This window comes from Raphanus sativus, unplaced genomic scaffold (assembly GCF_000801105.2).
Source record: "Raphanus sativus cultivar WK10039 unplaced genomic scaffold, ASM80110v3 Scaffold0723, whole genome shotgun sequence".
Taxonomy (NCBI): Eukaryota; Viridiplantae; Streptophyta; class Magnoliopsida; order Brassicales; family Brassicaceae; genus Raphanus; species Raphanus sativus.
Window position 1 is genome coordinate 1 of NW_026616039.1, and position 18858 is coordinate 18858.

At 35.5% G+C, this 18858-nt stretch overlaps 5 protein-coding genes and 1 non-coding gene across 6 annotated transcripts; 2 read left to right on the top strand and 4 right to left on the bottom strand.

Moving 5' to 3' along the window:
- The first annotated feature begins 328 nt into the window (after window positions 1-328).
- Window positions 329-728, top strand: LOC108832097 (putative defensin-like protein 307). The gene is made up of 2 exons (XM_018605588.1): window positions 329-377; window positions 490-728. The coding sequence occupies exons 1-2, from the start codon at window positions 329-331 to the stop codon at window positions 726-728; spliced, it is 288 nt and encodes a 95-aa protein (XP_018461090.1).
- Window positions 335-424, bottom strand: LOC130502880 (small nucleolar RNA R20). Its single transcript, XR_008940496.1, has one exon. It is a non-coding gene; the product is annotated as a small nucleolar RNA R20 (small nucleolar RNA).
- A 417-nt stretch (window positions 729-1145) lies between the features above and the next one.
- On the bottom strand, window positions 1146-2272 carry LOC130502879 (peroxidase 41-like). Its single transcript, XM_056997622.1, has one exon. The coding sequence runs from the start codon at window positions 2133-2135 to the stop codon at window positions 1146-1148; it is 990 nt and encodes a 329-aa protein (XP_056853602.1). The 5' UTR covers window positions 2136-2272.
- A 4150-nt stretch (window positions 2273-6422) lies between these two features.
- LOC108851724 (E3 ubiquitin-protein ligase BOI-like) lies at window positions 6423-7836 on the top strand. The gene is made up of 4 exons (XM_018625184.2): window positions 6423-6642; window positions 6742-6809; window positions 6890-7194; window positions 7278-7836. The coding sequence occupies exons 1-4, from the start codon at window positions 6596-6598 to the stop codon at window positions 7704-7706; spliced, it is 849 nt and encodes a 282-aa protein (XP_018480686.1). The 5' UTR covers window positions 6423-6595; the 3' UTR covers window positions 7707-7836.
- A 306-nt stretch (window positions 7837-8142) lies between these two features.
- LOC108850133 (uncharacterized) lies at window positions 8143-9240 on the bottom strand. The gene has a single exon (XM_018623710.2). It carries the CDS (start codon window positions 9238-9240, stop codon window positions 8143-8145), a length of 1098 nt encoding a protein of 365 aa, XP_018479212.2.
- Window positions 9241-14730: 5490 nt separating this feature from the next.
- On the bottom strand, window positions 14731-18043 carry LOC130502878 (uncharacterized). The gene is made up of 2 exons (XM_056997621.1): window positions 15219-18043; window positions 14731-15143 (listed from the first exon to the last, which is right to left on the bottom strand). Exon 1 carries the CDS (start codon window positions 18031-18033, stop codon window positions 16591-16593), a length of 1443 nt encoding a protein of 480 aa, XP_056853601.1. The 5' UTR covers window positions 18034-18043; the 3' UTR covers window positions 14731-15143; window positions 15219-16590.
- Between the last annotated feature and the right edge of the window lie 815 nt (window positions 18044-18858).

The window sequence follows — 18858 nt, forward strand, 5'->3', positions numbered from 1 at the left end:
TCATATTTTAACAAGTAATTAAAATAGTACATTGGACACTGATAATCTTTCCTAAGTACCTGATTTAACATTAAAAGTATCAGATACGATTGATGTATTAGTTAAGATATTATCTGATAATAAATGAGAATATTGACCTTTTCACAAAAGAAAAAGAAATAAATTATTAAGCAATGAAACACAATTATAATACATATTGTTTTAAAGTGAAAGAAATAACATATTATTCATGGTTAGAAAGCTCTTATTTTCTAAAAGTTATAAATAGTATCTGTAAGAACATCATTTAGTCATTCAAAAAGAAAAGAGACTAACCACCACAACAAAAATGGAGAAAACAGCTTTGATATTCATTGGTATTCTACTTTTTTCAGCATGTGAGTTTAAATCAAATTGTATTTTTCTATTGTAATTAATTATTCTTCTACCTCATCAGCATGATACATTATTATATTTACATACATTGTCAATATACATGATTTCGTACAGGTACACCGATTCTGGCACGTAAGTGTAAGAAGAACTCCGATTGTGCTTCAGTCACATGTCCATCCGCACCACCCGTTTGTTTTTATGGTGATTGTGAATGCCCTCCTGACCACAATAGGGCATTACCTGATGATACCAACTGTGGTGTGGCTGCTTGCAGCGACTATTGCAAGGCAAAAGGAGAAGTACCTTTTGCTTGTCTTTTGAACCATTGTTACTGTCGCAAACCTCCTATGTAGATTTTACAAAGAATTTATATTCTACTAATAAAAAATAATAATAATAAAAACATGTTCCTTAAAATATCAAAGTTTTCTATATTAAATCTATTATAATAAATTAATTATTTTGTTTTAAGTTTAAAACAAAATAGAATTACTAATAAATCAAAATTATTTTCTAACATGAATAAAAAATAAAGCATATTTATTTTTAAGTTATATGGTGAAATAAGTCAAGAACTTAAAATTTTATTCTCTTCTGTAAAGTATTAACTAATACAATTTAAATAACATACATTAATTAAAATTTTAGGAGAATAAACTCTAAAACATATAAATTACACTCTGGAAATTGTTACGTTAACTTACTACTTACAAAAAAAAAATGCATTATAAACAAAAACCAAACTCACTTTATTCATCGGCTGATGTTAATTATACGTTAAGTTTGTTAAAGTGATCACATTTGCGTCTCACTTCTCCATCTTTATCGCCTTTAACGCCGACCATGCCTAGTTTTTCCATGGCACGAGCAAAATCCTCGAAGAAAGCCGTCTGGTTATCCGCATATAAATCCACAAACGGTCTAGTGCCATTGTCTTTGAACAAGGCGTGGTCGGAAGCTAGCAGTCCAAGCCCTCTTTTCAAGTTCTTGAAGTACATATTATCAAATTTTCCTGGTGTTATCGGGTCGAGAAATGCTGCCATCGTCTTATTTACAGTGTAATGCTTGCATAGATCCTTAAGACGGTCTGCGTATCGCGAGTCGAGCTCTGGATCAGCCCGTGGTCCAAATAACCGGTTGCTGAATTCTATGCAATGAGCAAATCCCACAGTGTGCCCGCCGCTAAGTGCAACCATTTCCTTTAGAGTAAAACCGTTCTTTTTGAATATCGACATCATGTCGTGGACCGTGTGATTTGCCGTTGGAATGTTTCCTCTAACTTTATGGGCTTTCGACTCAAACCCATCTTTACGACCCAATTTGACTTCATAGAAAGGTCCACCAACAATTGTGATAAGGTCACGCGTGGACTGAGCCAGGATGTCTGCGCATGACACCACACCAGGACAAGACAATTCAAGAGCAGTCTTGATGCGCGTCACGATGTCAAACGCGTCTCCTGGAAGCGACTCATTGAGCTCGTCGTCGCGTTCAGCTTTGTTGAAAGAATTTGTGGCGACTAGTACGGACGCGTCGCATCCTTCTAAGAAACAATCGTGAAAAAAGACGCGGAGCGTTCCAGCAGCTGTCGTTGGCTGTTGGGCTTGCTTTGTTGTAACTGTTTCACGAACGATTTTACTGAAATCGGGACATGATTTTTGGTAGTAGTCTTTCGTTAAACTTGTTGCTGGTGCCGATAATATGGAGGGGACTAAGGCTAAGACGAGGAAGAAAACATTAAGAAACGATGATGTCAACATTGTGAATTTAATGAGACGTATATCGATTTACGGTTACAGTGCTCTCGTAGAATATGAAGATTGGAATTGAAATTAAGAGATGTCTACGAGGTAGATCTCTCTATTTGATTGTTGTCGAGGAAAAATAGAACCTTCGTACGTGTGGTTGGAGTTAGCATTTTTTTCTTGTTCTTCCTATATTTGTAATTTCTCTATATATAGTAAGTACATCGTCAACATAAAGGTTCTTAAATCTTAGTTAATATGGTTTGGCTTTTATGTAGTTAGCTAAACACATACATCATACATGGATCATGGATGGTAAATGGGGAAAAGCAAATTCAAGTATGCTTGTTTAAGGTTGACATTGTCATTCCCATTATAAGAGCAGGAAAGATTTGGATGCGTAAAATCCTTGAGGCTAGCTGTATGTTTCCGGTTTGGGTTGTGTATATCAATTAATCATAGGCCGCTCAGGGGCGGATATCTAGCCGTCTATTTAGATGGGGGCACAACAAATTTTTCATTACACTAGCAGGCCAAAGATAGAAAATTAAGCTAACATAAGATGCTAAATGACTACATGCTGCACTGATTAATTCACAAGAATTAAGTTACATGCACAGATGTACTGCTAAGGGACCGAACAGTTCTCATACGAGTTACATATTTTCATCCGTACATAATATTTGTAACACCATCAGATCTATTTCATATCATTTACAAATATCAAATGATACAATTTTGATACATTTGGTGAGCTGCATTTCCAATTTTAGCTAATATTGTACTAACAAACATTATGGAACGAAAAGGGAACATGGCTTAAAATATTTTGTTGACTACATTCTTATTTATAATGATGAAATTTAAAGTTAATCGCGCGTTTTCCGTAATTAAATCACTCTTTAGACATTATTCACATACTGTACGAAAAAATGGGACAATGATGATAACAACAATGACAAAGAGTTGGACAATGAGGGATGAGCAATTGATTACTGCGTCTCTGTTTAGTTACATGGCCCGTGAGGCAAATGACTCAATTAAGCACAAGCTTTTTGGCAAGAAGAAGAAAAAGCAACAACCAACTCATAACAACTAATAAAATGAAACAAATACTACAAATTTGAATTTTGTGGTGTATTACTAATTTACTATTCATGTTTTCCGGAAAAAAAGGAGAATGGTTGTTCAATATATAATTCTTTTTATAAATTAATAGGCTAGACGAGAAGTGAGATAATATGTAATGTAATGTTGCTATTGATTTGAAAGAGAATAAAACTAATTGAACACAAATATTGACTTGTGACCAACAAAATCACGTAATGCGTAAGATGTCATCCCTCATATCGATTTTGTTGCTTACCTTGCCACCACATTTCTACATTTGATATGATCTTGTTGACATTTATTATTATATAAATCTCACCATTCTCTGACCAACAATTGTTAGGAAATAAATAACCAATTTGTTTGTTGTTAGATATTAGTAGATACCAGTTTTGGTTAACGTGTGTTACTGTGTATTATACTCCTTCCGTTTCTTAAAGAGCGTCGTTGTGACATTTTTCACACAGATTAAGAAAGTTGTTGAAATATACGTAAGTTGTAATTAATTATACCTCTTTGACCAATAGTATTTTAGATAAATAAAATTATTTATAAAATTAATGCAGTTTGCAATTAATTTTCAGCTGAAAGTTAGTATAATTTACATTGGAATTGTAAAATGACACTCTTTGTGTAACAAGAAAATGAGCTCAGAGTGACACTTATTATGAAACAGAGGGAGTATGTACTATGCCTTTATTTATTGTACATATTCCTCCCAACATTTGATAATTAATCTTACTTTTACTTTTATACATACAGTTCTTATTTCCCCGAATGTATATGCCATAAGTTGCTAATGATGCCTACAAATCACCTACCAATATGTATTTATATTCATCGTTTTGATTAAGACTTTTTTTGAATAAGACTTACACAGCACAATATGCAACTCCAGAGCGTGAAGGGTCTGTGTTGTTAATGATGAAACGTGAAGTGGGCACAGGGATTATGTAATTTGTATTCCTTATTTGAGGAGTAAGTGACGTCCAAATTTTATGCATGTAGCCATTCTACATTTCTGCACCTAGTGACTTACTTTTTTCTAATATCAAAAATGGAAAATAAATTCATTTTTTGGTTACCATGGAAATTCCGGAGATTAAGCTCATAATCTTCTATTACGTCCGAAATCAGATTTTAGAAATGTGTATTTAAAGGTAACCCTTTGTATTAAGGAACTCGGAGCACAAGTAAACCAACCTCCTTGCACTACCAAAGTACCAACACCATGGTTGGAAAAATGAAATTGTTGGGTAGAACTCCTAGATACTACAAGAGATTAATTACGAACACAGCTACTGATTATTCAAAAACTTGCATAGCTATTTGTTAAGAGGATAAGAAGCTAACTAATGTTTATTAAAAGAAAGTTTGTTCTGTCTTCAATCACCATTACTCGATTTTGGTTGGTGTGGACTCCTCTAAAGGGAAACAACCAAGTGTGTTCTGTCTCCATTACTATATGGCTACTTACATTAATAAAGCATGTCATGATAGTATGTGTTTAACTAGTGCCCAAAGTTTTAATTAATTTTTGGAACTTATTAGGACTAATACCATCTCCAACCCCACTTCATTTTTTAATTTTTGCTTCATTTTGAAGTAGGTTTTGCTCCAACCTCACTTCAATTCTTGCTTCAAAATGAAGTCATGAACAGTGTTGCTTCAAATTTGAAGATTTACTGTGTATATCTTAATTTTTTGAAGATGAACTTTTCTAATTGTAAACTGGTCCTCAACTTTTATTTATTCTTATCTTTTGCCTAAATAAATTATATAGATTAATAATATCCAATTAATTTCAAAATTTCGACTATTATTTTTATCTAATCAGATGTTTATATCGAAGAGCATATGAATATTTGTTGTTTAGAACTTCTTAACTTGATGTAAAAGAATCAAAGATGAATAAGGTCATTTTTACTTCTTAACAGTTTGTTAATCACTTACAGAAAATTATACATATGGTGTTTTTTTCTAATAAAGATTTTTTGTGTTTGTTTATTCACGTTATATAATAATTTTCTTATATTAAAATGTAATGAAATAAAAAATTATGTTGGATTATTGTTAAAACAAAATAGTTAGGTAAATTAAGTAAAGATGAAAAAGTATAAGGTTTTATTAGTAATTAATGATAAAATAGAGAGAGAATATACTTAGAATATTCTTTTTCCAAGAATGAAATGAAGCTAACCATTGGAGTGAATGTTACTTCATTTTTTTCTTCATTTTGAAGAAAATGCATATTTGAAGATAGAAATAAAGCAATGGGTTGGAGATGCTTTAACCCACCTCATATTAAGACAATTCCATACCTTGTGTTTCTTTCGCTAAACTCGCCAACTAGAATTATCTTAGCTGTATTGTTAGGTTTCTCTTTTCTTTTGTTGATACAGTAAAAAAACAAAACACTAGTATTAGATACTTCTCTTCCCTCATCGATAAGTCTTTTCTGTATTTAATTGCTCTTTTAGATATATATTTTAGTACTATATTTTTAGGTAAATGCTTTTGCTTTATTCAATTCTTCTTTTAGATGATATATTTTAGTACTATATATCATAAAATATAGTTTTTAACGAACTTTTTTGAACATTACTACTTTTGTTTTACAAAGAATATCATTTTTATTATACAAAAAATATCATTTTAAATTTTCAATACAAATTATATTTATTTTAAAGTTAGCATTACTTAAAATATATTAATCTTATAAATAGTTTTATTTATCTCAAATAATATTAAGTAAATATGTATAATTAATAGAACGAACTTAACTAGTGTTTCGATTTAATATACTTCTTTTTTAGTTACCATCCTTTAAGATTCCTCTTGAGTATACTCCTACAGTATTTTCATACGTTAGATTAAATATTATACGAAAATGTTTTCTACTTATAAATGATAATTTTTTAATAAAATCAATCAGAACAAAAGTCTTTTGAATATTACTAATTTTTTTTTGTAACTGGCATTAAATATTACTAATTTATGGGGGAGAAAACAAGTATGAGAACTTTAAGAAATATATAGAGGAAGATTCAAACAAAAGTTGACGGTAACATTAATGATAATTATGCATGCAATGTGGACAGCCTTAAAAGTCCCACAAGTCTGTCTGTACCCTTTCGTCCCTTCCCCTCTAAAACCTCATCTTCCCCATTTATTTCTCCCATTCTTTCTCCTTTTCTCAATAATTAATTAATTAATTAATCCTCTCCTTAATTAACTCTTTAACATCCCCAAGCATATCTATATTTTCATCATCATCATCATTCATTTTCAACACACGCCTGCACTTATTATCTGATAGTGAATGCATAGAATTCTTTAACTCTAGACGCTTTCATTGATAATCAATGGCAGTTCGGACTCACCATTCTTCAAGATTCCTCTTCGTCAACAAGTAAAACTGTTCATCTAATATTAATATGCAATATTATAAATGTATGCATGTTTTGTGTATGTGAAGTTTTGACTTCTTAATAGAAAATTTACTGAGCAGTAACGGACAAGAAGATAATAATTGCTCGTTGCAGCTCCAGGACACTCCTTTCACTTTCATCAAAGCTGGTCTGTTTCTATTCCCCCATATCGGTTTCTCTCTTCTCCTTCTTACGGTGCAATTAATCGTTCTTGAGAAAAAAAAACAGGGGTAGTTGATTCAAGAAAGCGATCAAGAGAAGTTTCGTCCGTGGATAATAATATTCAGCTCTCTTCTGCGGCTGCTCCGATGAACCCTCCACCGTCAAAACCGCCGCAAGTTATTGCTTTGAGCGCGTTGTTGCAGAATCGTAACGGGAAAACACTTAACGTGGTTTCCACTGGTCTAGGTTTATCTCATGAGCAGTCACAGAGTCAAGAACAGCTGCTTTCGTCTTCTTCTATGCGTCCTGGAGATCTCGCCGGACAATCAAAACGTCAAAGAGATGAACTTGACAGTTTCATCCAAACTCAGGTGTTTTGTTTTATTCTAATTCGATCGATGTAAACTGTGGTTTTGTTTTTTTTTTTTTCTTTGATTTTTATTTTATGTTGTAGGGTGAGGAGCTTCGGCGTGCGTTAGCGTTGGACGGAGAAAGGCGTTACGTAGAGCTATTATACGCCGCGGAGGAGTTAGCGGGACGGAGGGTGAGAGAAAAAGAAGCAGAGCTAGAGAAAGCCACGCGCCTTCACGCTGAGCTAGAGGCGCGTGCAGCTCAGCTTACGGAAGAAGCGCGAGCGTGGCAGTTAAGAGCAGCGACGCGGGAAGCCGAGGTTTATTCGTTACAGGCTCATCTCCAAAAAGCCATCGCGAGCCAAGCTACGGCGGAGAAACAGAGTACGATCGGCGGCGAGACGGAGGACGCCGAATCGGTCTTCGTGGATCCGGAGCGGATAGAATTGATCGGACCTAGGTGTAGGATTTGCATGCTGAAATCGGCGACGGTGATGGCAATGCCGTGCCGACATTTGGGCTCCGACTGGTGACATGTAGTATTAAAGCTGATTTACAGTATGATTTGTAATTTGAAGTAAGTTGCAGTAAAAATTATGTGGTAAAAACTGTAAGTTTTTGCGGTAAATCTGCAGTAGAAATAAGAATTATGATTTTTAAAAAGCTATTGACTGGTAACCTTTTTGATGTATAAATTGCAGTATGAATTTTTTAATAAAATAAATGAATATATAAACATACAAATAATAAAATATTTACTAAAAACAAATAAAACATTAAGATATTTAAAAATATCTTAAATAAGTATTAAATTTGAAAAGTAAATTTCAATATATATTATTTTCTAAATATTATAATCTAAAATAATATTTATTCTAATATCAATAATAAAAAAAATTAATTAATTAAATAATAATAATAATAATAACATGACCTTTAAATTAAAAAAAATCCAATAAATAAAATAAATTACAAATGTTCATTCCAAATCATGTTTGCAATCTCATCTCGTACGTTATTCATGTATTGACCATCCATTGTTATTTCTTCTTCTTCAAGTCTACTAAGCTCTTCTTCTTCAATCCGTCGTCTTTGTTGTGCTTGACCACTGCTATCACTATCTTCAAAATCAGCATCTGGAATTTTGTGAAGCCTGATAAAATTGTGAAGAACCATTGTTGCATGCACAATTCTATTTTGGGTCTTGACGTCATAGCGAGGCAAGTTATCAAGGATTCTCCATTTCTTTTTCCAAACTCCGAACGTTCTTTCAATGACTGAACGAAGTGATGCATGCCATTTATTGAACAATTCCTTCTTGTTCCTAGGAGGACCATCATCAAATTCTGAAAGATGATATCTGATATTTTCTTTACTGCTTCCTCTGTATGGGGCTAGAAATCCTCGTCTATTGGCATATCCAGAATCAACAAGATAGTATTTACCTATAGGAGGTTTAGGGAATATAGGGTCTCCATCTATTGCATATTGCAACACCAATGAATCATGTGTAGACCCAGATGCACCTAGCCATGCATAAGTGAAGATCATGTTTATATCACATATGCCCAATATGTTTAAACTTGTTTGTCCATGCCTATCCCAGTATCCAACTGCATCACTACCTCCAACCTTAACTCTGACATGTGTTCCATCTAGTGCCCTAATAAATCCACTAAAAAAAGGCCAATAATTTGAGTTTTCTCGTAACTTACGCGGATAAAGCTGGAGCGATGCCATCGTTGGAGTCTTTAAATACTGACATGCAAGACTCTCCACTGCGTTCAACACTTCATGAAACTTTCGATAGACAGTCTCTTGGGAACGACCAAAAGACAATCCAACATACCGTTGCGTATCATTTTGGGCACATGTAACGAGAAATATTACCACCATCTCAACAACACTGATATGATCAGTACTCTTTAGGCTGTAACGTTGCTCCAGTGTTGTGCATAGGTACTGAAAGGTTTCTGGATGCATCCTTAACATGCTCATGCAGTGGTTTGGATTATTACGAATCTGATTCTCGAGATTTCGCCAACCCAGTCCCCGTTCGAATACCATTGGTTGCTTGGAAAAATGACGCTTGTAGTACTCCATCAAAGGTTGTAAAATCATATCTATATACTCTTCATCTTCCAAATCATATAGTTCGAGCAACTCTTCATCTGTAAGATTTTCTAGACCTCGAGAATATAATTCGTTTAATCGTACGACCTGCAAAAATATAAAGATTTTAAAAATAATTAGAATAATGTTAACTATCATAAAAGATGCTAAAAGAATAATTTATTAACTCTAAAAATATAACAAAAAGAATTACTTTATTCTAATTAAAATAAAAATAAAATAAAAAATTAATCATCAAGATTAATTCTTGTCTCACTCGATTCCCCCCCATCACCCATTTTCCCATATCCACGTTTGTATCCTATTTCTTCAAACAATGACATTAGTTCTGAACTAGATGGGACACCAAACTCCTTATGACTTTCCATGGTTGTTCTTATGATGTTTTGCTCTGGGTTAGCACTTGAAGGATCACCATGGCAACGTTGCAAAGCCTTGAAACGTTCTCCAGAGAAATTTCCGTGACGATCATATCCTGTATAACCCTCCAAAAATGTAATCCTGTCATGATCACTTTCATTGTAGACAATCATTTCTCGGGCAAATGGATCTTCTTTTAGTACTTTGATGCAAGCCCACCAAAAATTTGTCCACCTTGTTAGACCTTGAATTGATTGTAGGACTTCATATGCCTCTTTAAATGGCTGAGCTTCATTTTTTTCTCTGCGCTCTTTTGCTTCTGCAACTTGAGAACGACGTAACTCCATCATTTCTTTGAACTGTTCATTTATCTCCTTTTCAAATGACTTTCTTCTTCGTGGGATGTTCTTCTCGCGGCTCAGTGCAACGTCTTTCCCTCGACTAGTTTCGTATGGAGCAACACGTGTTTGTTTTCTGTTTGACCGCTTTGATGGACCAGTAGCTGACCTTGGAGGAGAGTCTAGTGAAATGGCTTGTGGGTGGTTATGCACATCAGTTGTATGGTCTCCATCGTTGTCTTGGGTTTCTGGAACAGATTTATCATGTTGTTCATTTTGTTCAGCATTTTGCACGTGAGTTGAGTACATAGCTTCTGGTTTACTGCCTTGACGTCCAAATATGCGCCTCATAAGTTCCATGTGGGGGATCCCATTTTCACGTATCTTTTTTGCATGGGGAATTTCCTGCACAACTCAAAGACAAAGTATACATGAATATTAGTAACAAGATTTGTTAGAAGAGTTTTTTGTAAAATATAAAATTATACACTAACGTACCTTTTCGCGGTCTTCCCACCAGTCAGAATCCATCTCAATCAAACCGGTATTATCATCTGCTGAAACTCCGGTAAAATTCTTGAGCCTTTTATACGATCCATACATATTTCTCAATGTATCGTACTTGCTCTTGAAACAATCCCAAGGAAGATTTATACCAGTTCTCCCCAAAAATTCTTTACAAATACGTTCTCTCCCCACGTCTCTCGGTAACTTTTGTCTGTATCTAATTTTAGCCAACTCAATATCTAGAAGCTCCAGGCATATCCCAATATGCTCATCTTCCCATTTAATTTGTTTTTGTTTCTATAGTTATGTTAAAATAATTAAAATACTATAACCTTATATGATTTTAAATTTGACATATCAATTATAAAATATTATAAAAATTTACCTTACGACGTGTAGTTCCACCGCCGTCTTCAGCACCAGCACCAGCACCAACATCATCAACATTTTCATTATTAGACATCTTCATCCAAAAATAATAAACAAAAAATAATAACCATAAATGGTACTCTATTACATTTAAACAATATATAAAGCTACGCAAGTAATAAATGAAAATTTATTTTGCACGTAAAGAAGAAGAAGATAGAAAAACTCAACGTAAGCTTATTGGTTACACAAATAAAAATTTTGGAAGTAAAGAAGAAGAAGATAGAAAAACCTTTTTGCAAGTGAAAAATGAAAATAATTTTTGCCAGCAAAAAGAAGACGACAGAAGAAAACAGACCTTACACTACAAGAAAACAAGTCGTTTCTGACTACGGAATCAGTCGGTAATCAGTCACTAAACGGGCTTACTGACTGATTTACGACTGATTCAGTCGTCGTAAAATACCTCGTCGCTAAATAGTTTAGTCGTAAATCAGTCAGTATTTAGCGACTGTTTCGCTACTATATGAGACAGTCGTAAACTCAGTCACTATGTAGTAGGTAATATAGGACTGAGTTACGACTATTTAGTGATTCTGTTACGACGTTTTGGTGACTGTCTTTAACGACTGCTGTTAACGACTGAATTTAACGACTGAATGTAACGACTGACGTACACGACTGAATATACCGACGCATTTAACGACTATCTCCCGTAGTAAGAAAACAGTCGGTATATTTTACGACTGAATACTGACTGATTAGTGACTACGATGCCTAAATTTTACGACTGATTTAGTGACCGATATGCGACTATCTTACCATATTTTTGACTGTCAAATTCATTATTTTGGTGTTTTGTCTTTCTTATTTTTCATGATTTGTTATTTAAATCTGCTAATAATAATACTAAAAACGATTTTGAAATCATAGAAGGTTTAAACATCCAAAGACTTCCAAGTTTTCATACACAAAATAAGAACACTCCTAGACTTTCAAATTAAAACATCCAAAAGAACTCCAACACTTGAGGAGTTTACAAGTTTCACACATCCAAAATAAAGTTTAAAGTGCATAATAAAAAGTCATAAGGAGAAGACAAGACCTAAACATGACTGGGATCAGATGAAGATGTTTCTTTGGAGATGAAGTCCAAGAATCTCTGGTCTGTGGTGGTCAAGTACTTTCGAACCATTGAGAACTCCTCGATTGTAGACTGCTGAGTAGCTATAACTCTGGAGCGCTCTTCCTCTCTCATTTCCGCAGCAGCAGCAGCTTGGGCACGCTCTTCCTCTCTCTTTGCTTCAGCAGCAGCAGCTTGGGCACGCTCTTCCTCAACCTTTGCAAGAAGAGCAGCTTGTTCTTTTATTTGGCGTTGAGCTTCCTGAAGTTGCTGTTGCATTTGAATGAAAGAGGACAAGCTGCTTGAGTCATATGACACTTCATTAAGCTGGTTCTTCAAGCTTCCAAGGCCATATATTTGCCCCCTGTCATTGGTGAAAGTGGCCTACAAAAATAAAATGTATAGTTAAGAGTCTGAATAAACAAGCAAAAACAACCAAAAAACATAAGAAAAAACTTTGACAGTAAGAAATTTAACCTGAATAAACAGCTCGTTCTCCTCTTCTATTGATAGTGGTGGATGCTGCTCGGTCTCGGTCGGATCAGTCTCAAGGGTGGCCAACTTAGCTTCTTTCTTCTTCTTGAAAGCCTCAGCAACTTGTTCAGCTTTGAAATCACTAAAGGTTCCATCTGATTTTGTATGAGCTCTGATGAAAACTTCAGCAAAGCTCACTGGTCTTCCCAATTCAATAACCTGAAGTGGAATGGAAGAAAAGATCAGTATAAAATGTAAAAAAAAAAAACAAGCAGTAGGGACTCACCATCTCTTGGTGGATCTGCATATAAGACTTCTGGCCAGAGTTATGCGTGTGAACACCAAGTCCTTGACGGTCAGACCGTCTAGCTGCTGATGCTGTCTGACTCTTTGCAATCGCAGCGTCAGTGTCCCAATAGTCAGTCATTTCTTTCCAGAGTGTGTCATGTATCCAAGTAGGTTGCTGCCGAGAAGTCCTCACATCGCTGATCATGCCTTTCAGTCGCAGTAGACAAATGGCCTCGAAATGTTCTTGAACAACACCAGTCAATGATGGATCCCATGTGTGAGTTTTCTACAAATGAACATAGAAGAAACCAAAGACCAGTAAGCCATCAAACACTAAAGAATTAAAAAAACAGAGACCAGTAAACCAAAGAATTAAAAAAACAGAGACCAGTAAGCCATCAAACACCAAAGTAATATAATAAAACAGTGACAGTAAGCCATCAAACAACAACATATTAAAAAACAGAGTCTAAAACTTAACTTAATAATTATAAAAACTCAAAGACAGAGAAGAGACAGAGAAAACTTACAGCAAATTCCAGAAAGTAGCCTTCTTGTCTGTATCTAGGCACACGAGTCCAGCTGTAGAAAGGCTTATTAAACTTGTTCTTTAAAATCTTGGTAATCTTCCTAGTCAACTTGGACTTGTCATAACCAAACCTACAAACATATAAGCATCATAAAACATATTATATCAAATCTTTTATAAGCATATAATTATCATAAAACCTATTATCACCAAACATATATTAGAGAAACTGATTATGATTAATTATAATTAATTAGAGAAACTGATTATGATTAATTATAATTAATTAGAGAAACTGATTATATCAAAAAATTTATAAGAAAAAAAAAGATGACAAGCGATGCATATAAAAAAGAAGACAAGCGATGCATACAATTTTCAAAAAAAAAAAGTCAAGCGATGTAGAAAGGAAAAGAAAATACCATGTGGTTCCTGTCTCAAGGTTGGGAGACAGGACAGTTATGCACTTCGGTCGATTTGGCTGGTTTAGGAGGGAGTTCAAAAGTTCCATATTGTTAGAGGCGAGATTAGGTTGAACCGGAGCCTCTACATCAGACATATCATCCTCCTCTTCTGGAATATGAGAGTTTTGTGCTTCAGAACTGAGAGGCGATTGGGATGCTGGAACTGGAGCCGCTTGACTTGGAGGAAGTAGGTTCATACGGTCAGTTGACTGAGTTTGTCGCCGTTGAGGTTGAGATGTCGCAGCAGTTGGAGTGAGAATCGACGGAGCTGATCGAGCAGGTGGGAGGTTCGTTGTCGGAAACAGGTTTCTCGGAGGAGGATAATCGCGAACAGACGGGAGAGGATTGTTCTTAGGGAGAACGCGTGGGATGGACGAAGATGGATCCCTCGGTACGAAGTCATACTGAGTTGGTAAGGTAGAAGGGCGTTTAGTAGCCCGAGAGGTGTTCGGTTTGACGGAATCGCGCTTCCTCTTTCCACCGGCCATCGGAGACAGAAGCTGGAGAGATGGAATCGGTGGGAGAGATGGAATCGGTGGGAGAGATGGAATCGTTGGGAGAGATGGAATCGGATGGAATCGGTGGGAGAGATCGAGAGTGGCCGTCAAGATTGAGACAGAGAGATTAGGGGCTAGGGTTCATCGGTGGGAGAGAGGTTTCGCGAAGAGGAGAGAGATAATTGAGAGAGAGGTTAATTAGGAAAATAATAAATGAAAATAATTTTGTTAATAACCAAACAAATCAATGAAAATTTCGTTTTCGCGGTTTGGGCTTTGTTTCACTTTCACGCGGGCTTTCTGTCCAAAAAATCAATGAAATTTTGGGTTTTCCCGGTCTTGGAGGCAAGTTCTTAAAATGAAAATTAAATTGAATTCAGTCGTTAATCAGTCTGAATTCAGTCACCAAATTTTAAAAATAATATAATAAACCTGAACCCCTAAATCGAAACCCTAATCCCTAAAAGTTAACCCATACCCTAAATAACATAATATTACAACATAGTAACCGAAGTTTAGAACATCATATTACAAGATAATATTATATAATATTACAAGCAACTTAATACGATTCATCGTCATCTCCATCTTCATCATCTGAAGATGATAAATTACATCGGAATTCATCATTAGGTTCTGCATCTGCCACGTCGAAATCAATATTGATCGGTTCTCCAGAAGCATGTACCAAATGCTCGACTTCAAGGTCTTCGACTGTGGTCATCAAAACAGCATCATCGTTTTCTTGTTGCAAAGTCACCGGATCATTGTCTTCATATTCTCCAAAAATGATTCTCCTCGGATTCACTTTTAGAACATTAAGCCAAGACTGCCTCGGTTTCCTTACATACGGATATGAAATATAACAAACTTGATCTGCTTGAGATGCTGTTAAAACAAAAAAAAATATAGTTAATAAAAATACATAAAAAATAATAAGTATATATATATATACAAAAATACCTAGAATAAATGGATCATATTTGTAATATTTTCTCGATGAGAGAACATCCACGATTCCACCATTTCTCCGCCGTGTGCCTCTACCAATAATAGGATCATACCACTTACACTTAAAAAGTGTGATTTTCAAATCGACTATCCCCTCGTACTCGATTTGTATGATATTTGTTAAGATCCCGTAGTATTGAGATTCATCAGCTGCATTTGTATAACTCTCTCCTTTAGTACATACTCCATAGTTGCAAGTCTTTCGTCCCTCACCATGCGTTTGGGTATGAAACAGAAAACCTCGAGTGAAATAAATTGGCCAGGTTTTGGCTTTGTTCACGGGTCCTTGTACAATGTCTTTAACCCAAGCAGGAAAAGGATGTGTTTCGCTCCAGTGAGTAACCTGCAAATATATATACACAAGATTAACACTATCTACAATACATAAATTAAGTATTATAATAGTATACTGAGACGTACATAATCTTTCACCCATATATGATATTCATCAGCTCTCTTCACGGAGAGTTCTTTTTCGGAAAGGTCTGGATATTTTACAGAAAGAAAATCTTCGAACATGCTATATTAGAGCAACAAAATCAAAATATGAGAAGGTATGCATTTGTTAAATCAAAATATGAGAAGGTATGGATTTGTCAAATTATATATACCTCTCAAATGGCTGAAAATAATCACAATTTCGCAAAACATAAGCATGTGCGCATAGGTAATCTTTTTCGGTAAGCCAAATTTCTTGCATTTCCCCGCTTGGACGACCTACCTGAGTAAATATATCCGGTACTCCTTCGACATGATATACAGGGACTTCACCTACTTCAAATCTTGTAAACCTACCATATAAGGACAAGAGATCTACATTTTAGAAGAGAACATGTAAATACACACGAAAAGGTGAACATGTAACTGATTATAACATTTACCTCGATTTCGTTTGTATATTGTCAGCAAAGTAGTGTTCTGAGAAATTAGCAATCTCAGCATTGATATATGCTTCAACTATCGAACCTGCTGCATGGTTTTTGTTCTTTGCATTCGCTTTCAACTTCTTAAAATTTCTTTCAAAGAGATACATCCACCTATATTGCACGGGACCTCCTAGTTCAGCTTCATAGGGGAGATGTATAGTCAAGTGCTCCATCACGTCAAAAAACGAGGGTGGAAAGATCTTTTCCAAATTGCAGAGTATCAAAACAATATTTTGTTTAAGTTTTTTTAAGCGATTTTTTTGCAAAGTTCTCGAGCAAAGGTCACGAAAAAATAAACCAATCCCTGCAATATATATATTAAAATTTAAAGTCATTAATAATCCAATTTATAAACACACTTAGAATTGTAATATACCATATCATAAATTTAAAATTAATTAATTTGTACCTGATAAAGCAAGATGGACGTTCTCGTCTAGGAGTTCTGCACATATAAATGGAAGTAGCCTCTCCATAAACACATGGCAGTCATGACTCTTCATGCCTGAAAACTTGCGCTTCTCCATATCAACACAGTTAGCTAAGTCGGAAGCATAACCATCTGGAAATTTTACCCCTACTTTCACACATTCCAATAAACTTTTTCTTGCGTTCTCATCCAGTGTGTAGGGAGGAAAAGGAGCTTGACCATCACTATCAACATGTAAGTGTTGCCGATCACAGAAAAGTTTTATATCCAATCTTGATTTGATTGTGTCTTTCGACTTGCCCTTCACACTCATAAGAGTATTCATGATGTTGTCGAAAAAATTCTTCTCAATATGCATAACATCAAGATTATGTCGAAGATTAAGATCCCTCCAGTACGGCAGCTCCCAGAATATGCTTTCCTTATGCCAGTTATGGGTCTTTCCATATCCAGGTTTCTTCTTATCGTGACCATTTCCACCACACTCAGACGTTTTTGGTGGATTGACACCTTTTAACCGCTCAGAATAAACTTGCTCACCACTCAAAGATTCAGGTGGAAATTCATTCATAGCATGTTTTCCCTTCAAGAAGTCCTTTTTGTTCTTCCTCAGTGGATGGCCACGAGGAAGAAATCTTCGATGACAATCAAACCAACATGTCTTCCTTCCATTCGGCAGATAAAAAGCCTTTGTATCTTCCATACAAATTGGACAAGACAACCTACCATGAGTCGTCCATCCTGAAAGCATCCCATATGCTGGAAAGTCGCTTATCGTCCAAAGAAGAACAGCTTTAAGATTAAAATTTTGATTCAAAGAGACATCGTATGCTCCAACTCCAGAAGACCACAGCTCTTTTAACTCCGCAATTAGAGGTTTGAGGAAGATATCTAGACTAGCTCGTGGGTGATTTGGCCCAGAATTCAAAATTGTGAGAAACAAATACTCTGGATTCATGCACATACCAGGAGGTAGATTATATGGAGTCAAGATCACTGGCCACAACGAATGATTACTAGACATCCCAAATGGATTGAATCCATCCGTACATAAGCCGAGATAAACATTACGGGGTTCCTCTGCAAACCCGGGATGTTGATCTTGAAAGTATTTCCACTCTGCTGCATCTGACGGATGAGACATTTCACCCTCCTTTGCTTGGTGCTCTGCATGCCATCTCATTGCTGCTGCTGTCTTCTTGCTCTGATAAAGTCTCTTCAATCTGTCAGCAATAGGTAGATACCACATACGACTATATGGCACTTTGGTTCTACGTCGTTCGTTTCTAGGCTTCCATCTTGGTGCATCACAAAACTGACACTTATCCCACTTTTCATCCTCTTTCCAGAAGATCATACAATTGTTAACACACACATCAATTGTATGGTACGGGAGACCTAAATTGCGCATCAACTTTTCTGTCTCGTAATGTGAACCGGTTGATTGGTTTCCAGCTGGTAAATAGTCTGTCAACATGTCACATACCGAATCTACGCACTTTTCACTCAAATTATAATCCGCCTTATTTTGCATGATCCTAGAAGCCAATGATAATTGCGAGTGACCTTCTCGGCAACCATCATACAAAGGATTTTTCGCTCCTTCTAACAACTCGTAGAATTTCTTCGAGTGATTGCATTCCGGATCAACTGGATTTTGACAACTATCACCATGTTGATAGTTATCAAAATTCACATTTTCACGAAATGCATCATTCACCATTTCCACATATCTATCTTCTACTGCATTACCAATGTGATCTTCACTACCACTTAAATGCGTCGAATCAGCATAACTTGTTCCTAGAGCCATATCGAGTTCTTCTCCATGCTTGTACCACACATAATAGTCGAGCATAAACCCTTTACTATATATATGTTTCCAAATTTTTTGCCCCGGAAGAAATTTCTCATTTTTGCAAACACTGCAAGGACAAAAGAATTTACCATTATTACTTTGTGTTAGAGGCTGACTGTTTGCAAATGTCATGAATTGCTCTACTCCCGATATGAACTCTTCCGAGAAGTTCCCCGTTTCTTCATCGATCCTCTTGTACATCCAATCTCGAAAGTTAGTGTAGTTGTAATTACCTCCCATTATGTCACTGAACGATTAGTTTTATTTTTTCTGATTTTTTTCTTTCTTTCACGCATGACACGAAGAAAAAATGCCTTCGTTGTGTGTATATATAAAAAGATTTCCGACTGTTTCCCTACTGATTTACGACTGATTTTA

Bases quoted from the DNA above. Each gene is read 5' to 3' on its own strand.
- LOC108832097 (XM_018605588.1), top strand. From the start codon at position 329: ATGGAGAAAACAGCTTTGATATTCATTGGTATTCTACTTTTTTCAGCA. The intron at 378-489 runs GTGAGTTTAAAT...GATTTCGTACAG, and splicing joins TATTCTACTTTTTTCAGCAT to GTACACCGATTCTGGCACGT.
- LOC130502879 (XM_056997622.1), bottom strand. From the start codon at position 2,135: ATGTTGACATCATCGTTTCTTAATGTTTTCTTCCTCGTCTTAGCCTTA.
- LOC108851724 (XM_018625184.2), top strand. From the start codon at position 6,596: ATGGCAGTTCGGACTCACCATTCTTCAAGATTCCTCTTCGTCAACAA. The intron at 6,643-6,741 runs GTAAAACTGTTC...TTTACTGAGCAG, and splicing joins AGATTCCTCTTCGTCAACAA to TAACGGACAAGAAGATAATA. The intron at 6,810-6,889 runs GTCTGTTTCTAT...AAAAAAAAACAG, and splicing joins TTTCACTTTCATCAAAGCTG to GGGTAGTTGATTCAAGAAAG.
- LOC108850133 (XM_018623710.2), bottom strand. From the start codon at position 9,240: ATGGTATTCGAACGGGGACTGGGTTGGCGAAATCTCGAGAATCAGATT.
- LOC130502878 (XM_056997621.1), bottom strand. From the start codon at position 18,033: ATGCGCAATTTAGGTCTCCCGTACCATACAATTGATGTGTGTGTTAAC.